Source organism: Stigmatopora argus, chromosome 20 (genome assembly GCF_051989625.1).
Source record: "Stigmatopora argus isolate UIUO_Sarg chromosome 20, RoL_Sarg_1.0, whole genome shotgun sequence".
Classification (NCBI taxonomy): domain Eukaryota; kingdom Metazoa; phylum Chordata; class Actinopteri; order Syngnathiformes; family Syngnathidae; genus Stigmatopora; species Stigmatopora argus.
This window is the reverse complement of record NC_135406.1, coordinates 10644923-10650922: the sequence shown is the minus strand read 5'-3', so window position 1 is coordinate 10650922 and position 6000 is coordinate 10644923. Positions and strand designations below refer to the sequence as shown.

Genomic DNA, 6000 nt, shown 5'->3' with positions numbered 1-6000 from the left:
CAGGTGAGAGGTAAATGCTACCGGCCTGAAGTGGTTGCTGAAATATATATACAATTGTGGTCAAAAGTTTACATACACTTGTGAAGAACATAATGTCATGCTCTCTTGAGTTTCCAGTTATTTCTACAACTCTGATTTTTCTCTGATAGAGTGATTGGAACAGATACTTCTTTGTCACAAAAAACATTAATGAAGTTTGGTTCTTTTGTGACTTTATTATAGGTGAACAGAAAAAAAAGTGATCAAATCTGCTGGGTCAAAAATATACATACAGCAACACGAATTAGCAATTTTGGTGACTTAGAAAGTTGTGTCAGTGAAATGAGCTTCATAGCATGGCCTCTTAACTTATTGTGAGTGATTATGAGTGACTACAGTTGGTGACTTCTCTGAGGCCATTTAAATAGGGCTCATTGGATGCAAACGCCCACAAACGCTACAATGAGAAAGTCAAAGGAGTTCAGCATGGATCTGAAAAAGTGAATCCTTGACTTGAACAAGTCAGGAAAGTCACTTGGAGCCATTTGAAAGCAGATGCAAGTCCCAAGAGCAACAGTGCAAACAATTGTTTGTAACTATAAAGTGCATGTCAATGTTTTGTCACTGCCACGATCAGGAAGAAAATGCAAGCTATCACGTGCTGCTGAGAGAAAATTGGTCAGGAGGGTGAAGATTCAACCGAGAATCACCCAAAAGCACCCAAAAGCAGATCTGCCAAGAATTAGAAGCTGCTGGAACACGGGTGTCAGTGTCCACAGTCAAGCGTGTTTTGCATCTCCATGGACTGAGAGGCTGCCGTGCAAGAAGGAAGCCCTTGCTCCAAAAGCGGCACTTTAAGGCTTGACTGAAGTTTGCTGATGATCACATGGACAAAGATAAGACCTTCTGGAGGAAAGTTCTGTGGTCAGACGAAACAAAAATCGAGCTGTTTGGCCACAAAGCCCAGCAATATGTTTGGCAGAGAAAAGGTGAGGCCTTTAACCCCAAGTACACCATGCCTACCGTCAAGCACGGTGGTGGTAGTATAATGCTGTGGGGCTGTTTGCTGCCAATGGAACTGGTGCTTTACAAAGAGTAACTGGGATAAAGAAGAAGGAGAATTACCTTCAAATTCTTTAAGATAAGCTAAAGTCACCAGCCCGAAGATTGGGTCTTGGGCTCAGTTGGGTGTTCTAACAGGACAATGACCCCAAACACACATCAAAAGTGGTAATGGAATGGCTAAATCAGGCTAGAATTAAGGTTTTTGAAAGGCTTTCCCAAAGTCCTGACTTAAACCCCATTGAGAACTTGTGGACAATGCTGAAGAAACAAGTCCATGTCAGAAAAGCATCAAATTTAACTGAACTGCATCAATTCTGTCAAGAGGAGTGGTCAAAGATTCAACCAGAAGCTTGCCAGAAGCTTGTGGATGGCTACCAAAAGTGCCTAATTGAAGTGAAAATGGCCAAGGGACATGTTACCAAATATTAGCGCTGCTGTATGTATATTTTTGACCCAGCAGATTTGATCACTTTTTTTCTGTTCACCCATAATAAAATAAAGTCATAACAGAACCAAACTTCATGAATGTTTTTTGTGACAAAGAAGTATCTGTTCCAATCACACTCTCAGAGAAAAATCAGAGTTGTAGAAATAACTGGAAACTCAAGAGCGATGACATTATGTTCTTCACAAGTGTATGTAAACTTTTGACCACAACTGTATATTTCAGCAACACGCTTATTTATTTATATATTTATTCATGTATTTATTTATTAACTTAATTATTACCTAACTATTTATGTATAAAATGCCTTTCCTATTTCTGCATCCTCACCCTCTTGCTACCGTGACAACAAAATTTCCCGAATACGGGATGAATAAAGTTATCCAATCAAATCCAATCCAAAATGTTTTGTTGACTTCAAAAAAAGACCCAAAAAGTATTTTTCCCCAAAAGAGAGCTTTATTGGACCGACCCAAAAAAAATGACACATTATATATTGCAGTAAATCGGTTTAAAAACATGATTCATCTAATAAAATGAAAAAAGTATAAAGACATTGTACAATTTTTTTACAGAAAATTCATTGTCTTTCCTACCATATTTGTACTAAAAAAAGACATCCTAGATTCAATATATAAATGATAAATATAATCCATGTATTATGTTTTCATAACATGCAATAATCTTATTTGATTTGTTAGCAAATTCAAGATGCAAAACTGCAATGTTTCAAATTTCTTAAGAATATCTTTAACTGAAGACATTTTATTTTAATAGTGTGGAACCATATTACAGAACATTGAAAATTAAGAATACAATTATCTTTCATGCAGAAATTGATAAAGCAAGTTCATTTTTTTCTGGCCATTGCTTCCCACATTTAAGGTTTTTTCACCAATGTGGGTTGTCAACTTGTAATGTGCATAAATGTTGTTTTAAGCTTTCCTTGTAAGCGAATGCTTGACCACAAACTGCGCACGAAAATGGTTTTTCACCAGTGTGGGTTCTTGCGTGACGATTTAAGTTTCCCTTCAATGTGAATCTTCGACCACAAACTGAACACGAAAATGGTTTTTCACCAGTGTGTGTTCGTGCATGACTATTTAAGTGTCCCTTCAGTGTAAATCTTCGACCACAAACTGAACACGAAAATAGTTTGTCACCCGTGTGGGTTCTTGTGTGTCTTTGTAAAACTTGCTTTTGAGAAAAGGTTTTACCGCAAACTGAGCACGAAAAGGGTTTTTCACCAGTGTGGTATCTGATGTGTCTTTTTAAGTGTGGCTTTTCAGAAAAGGCTTTACCGCAAACTGAGCACGAAAAGGGTTTTTCACCAGTGTGGCTTCTTATGTGGGCTTTTAAGTGTTCATTTCGAGAAAAGGCTTTACCGCAAACTGAACACGAAAATGGTTTTTCACCAGTGTGGGTTCTTGTGTGGGTTTTTAAATGTTGCTGTTGAGAAAAGGTTAGACCACAGACTGAGCACGAAAATGTTTTTTCACCATTGTGGATTCTCGTATGTCTTTGTAAATTTTTCTTTTGAGAAAATTCTTTACCGCAAAATGAACAGGAAAATGATTTATCACCAGTGCAGCGTTTTAATTTGACTTTGGGGACGAATCTTTGTCTGCAAACTGAGCACGAAAAGGGTTTTTCACCAATGTGGCTCGTCATATTTCTTTTCAAATTAGAGCTTTTCCCAAAAGTTTTCCCACACTGAAAGCATTTGCAGAGTTTGTCGCCATTGGGATTTTTCTTAACATCTTCATCATCATCATCGTCATAAAGCAAGTCGTCGTCATCTGATAAAGGAGAAATTGAACTTTCTGCTTGCCATCCTTCTGTTGAGCTGCCGCTCAGAAGCTCCACCCCTACGCTGGCCACGCCCACATCATCCCACTTCACGGACTCACCAGGTGACCAGGTGACATAATATTCCTCATTTTTGATTGGAAGTTGCTCATCTATCATTGTTTGTTGAGAGAACTCTGGCTCCTCTTTAATTTGGGGCCATGATGAGGTGTTTGCAGGCTCCACCCCTCCACTGGCCCCGCCCAGATCATCTTGCCTCGTCAACGCCTCACAGGTTGACCAGGTGACATCATCTTCCTCTTTCTTGATTGGAAGTCGCTCTTCTCTCATTCGTTGTTGAGGGAACTCTGGCTCCTCCTCTTTGATTTGGGGCCATGATGAGGTGTTTGCAGGCTCCGCCCCTCTGCTGGCCCCGCCCAGATCATCTTGCCTCGTCAATGCCTCACAGGTTGACCAGGTGACATCATCTTTCTCTTTCTTGATTGGAAGTCGCTCTTCTCTCATTTGTTGTTGAGGGAACTCTGGCTCCTCCTCTTTGATTTGGGGCCTTGATGAGGTGTTTGCAGGCTCCGCCCCTCTGCTGGCCCCGCCCAAATCATCTTGCCTCGTCAACGCCTCACAGGTTGACCAGGTGACATCATCTTCCTCCTTCTTGATTGGAAGTCGCTCTTCTCTCATTCGTTGTTGAGGGAACTCTGGCTCCTCCTCTTTGATTTGGGGCCATGATGAGGTGTTTGCAGGCTCCGCCCCTCCGCTGGCCCCGCCCAGATCATCTTGCCTCGTCAATGCCTCACAGGTTGACCAGGTGACATCATCTTCCTCCTTCTTGATTGGAAGTCGCTCTTCTCTCATTTGTTGTTGAGGGAACTCTGGCTCCTCCTCTTTGATTTGGGGGAGCTCTTTAAGGCCAACAAACTCTTGCCCATCAGGACTAAGATTTTCCCTGAAACCTGCAAAGACAAAAAGATAATATGTATAACTTACTACATGTAGTCGAAAATGCGAAATATTTTTTTCTTACTTTTAGAGGTTTATTATTACCACATGGTTGATTATTTCACAAAAATGTATGCAAGAAAAGTCACGTTTTAGGTTCGATCCAGTCATCCAGTACACAATTTAAAACAAAATAGTGGTGAATTCAGATTATGTTGATTAATTTAAATGTTTTAGCATTTTCATATATTGTGTTTCATTTGGTGATTCAGGGTTTGTGCATGCTTGGGGGTGGAGCTAAAATGATACAATATGAAAGAATATAGACGGGTTTTTTTTAATTTAAGTGTGTATTTGAGAAATTTTTAAATTGGGGTTCGGCTGGGTGTTTATTTTGTTTCATGAATTTTTGGACCAATAGACGCAGTCAAAGTCTTCACACATGCAAAATATTGTAATCCACTGGCAATAGTCCCAACTGCAGGCTTTTAAAATGGAATTGGGAGATAATAAAATGTACATATATCTAAATAGTCTCACATGCATTGCAACATCAAAGAATAACATTTGGACACGGAAAATATAAATCACGCCGTGTACTGTAAACAAATGCTCATCAAAAGTGAATCCACCTTCTAGTCTATGAAGAATAACTTTTGCTTGCATTAATTTGCATTCAATGGGGTGGTGGTGACGTTCAAGGTACTCTTTTACGTCAAAAAGTTCCTCCTGGAACATTGTTGTTGTTGTTTTTATGACGGCCATTTCGCACACTTGAATTCGGCTTTTTTTGACGGCGTGTTGATGGAGACGCTTGGTTTCTTGATAGCAGCTAGCTAGCGAAGCTAAGGTAAGCTAAATAAAGTCGCACAGTTTTAAGATGTGTGACTGATGTTGAATCCGTAAAGTGAATAATGCTAGAAACGTCGTCAAGACTTCAGTTTAGTTAAGTGACTGAAATTAAAAGACAAATTAGACGGGCAAAAAAGACAAATATTCGCAGACTAAGCGCTCCCTATTCGGCCATTTTTTTTTGCCCTCGCATTTCCGGTCAGGGGTGCATGATGGGATAGACAGTTTCCCGTAATGGCAACCTTCCTTTCAAAATAAGATGTTTCACGTATGTATAATATTCAATTTATATTTGAAAATTTGTGGGGGGAAATCAATAATGGGAGACACATTGTGTCGGAATCACTGCTTTTTGTCGATATGTTGTGTTCTTTTTTTAACGAAAATAAAAAGTGTGTTATTATCATTCATAAGGTTTATTCAAACTTTCTATTTGTTAATTGATCTATGATGTATGTTGCAGTCCACGAGTATCAATCCCCTGTTAATATATATTGTTTGGCTTCACGTATTTTTCTTATAAATATGAAAAAAAATGTTTTAATATTAATAGGATAATACGTAGAACTAAGCTGCATATTCATTAATCCCGATACTCGTATCATTTGTATATTTAAATCTTAATACTGTTAAACCTGGCAAAAAGTTTGACTTGTGCCTCTATATATTTTAACAGAGTTTATACCCGAATGGCATTTATAAATTAAATGATTTCGTTATTATCTTGGTTGTATTGATTGTATGAGTTTTTAAAACGAAATGACTAAAAAAGATCAGTTGGTCTCGTTCGCATTTGAGTCTGACTCCTGGAACGTACCACCAGCATAACATAACAGGGGAGGTGGGGGTCTTGAACCCCGAAACACGCTTTTCTTATTCAACTCCTGAATTCATTTTTAATCATTGTACATGTT

At 38.9% G+C, this 6000-nt stretch overlaps 1 protein-coding gene across 3 annotated transcripts in view; it reads right to left on the bottom strand.

Annotated features, from left to right (window-relative positions):
* Positions 1–1926: 1926 nt before the first annotated feature.
* The window catches only part of LOC144065536 (uncharacterized), a 47580-nt gene continuing 43506 nt past the window's right edge, over positions 1927–6000 (bottom strand). For 2 of the 3 annotated variants that reach the window (XM_077588483.1, XM_077588484.1), the window contains exon 2: positions 1927–4248. In XM_077588483.1, coding sequence (XP_077444609.1) covers positions 2381–4248 — 1868 coding nt within the window. In that variant the 3' untranslated portion in view covers positions 1927–2380. Of the gene's footprint in view, positions 4249–4866; positions 5263–6000 lie in introns of those variants that run through there. The other variant, XM_077588482.1, reaches the window with a different exon arrangement.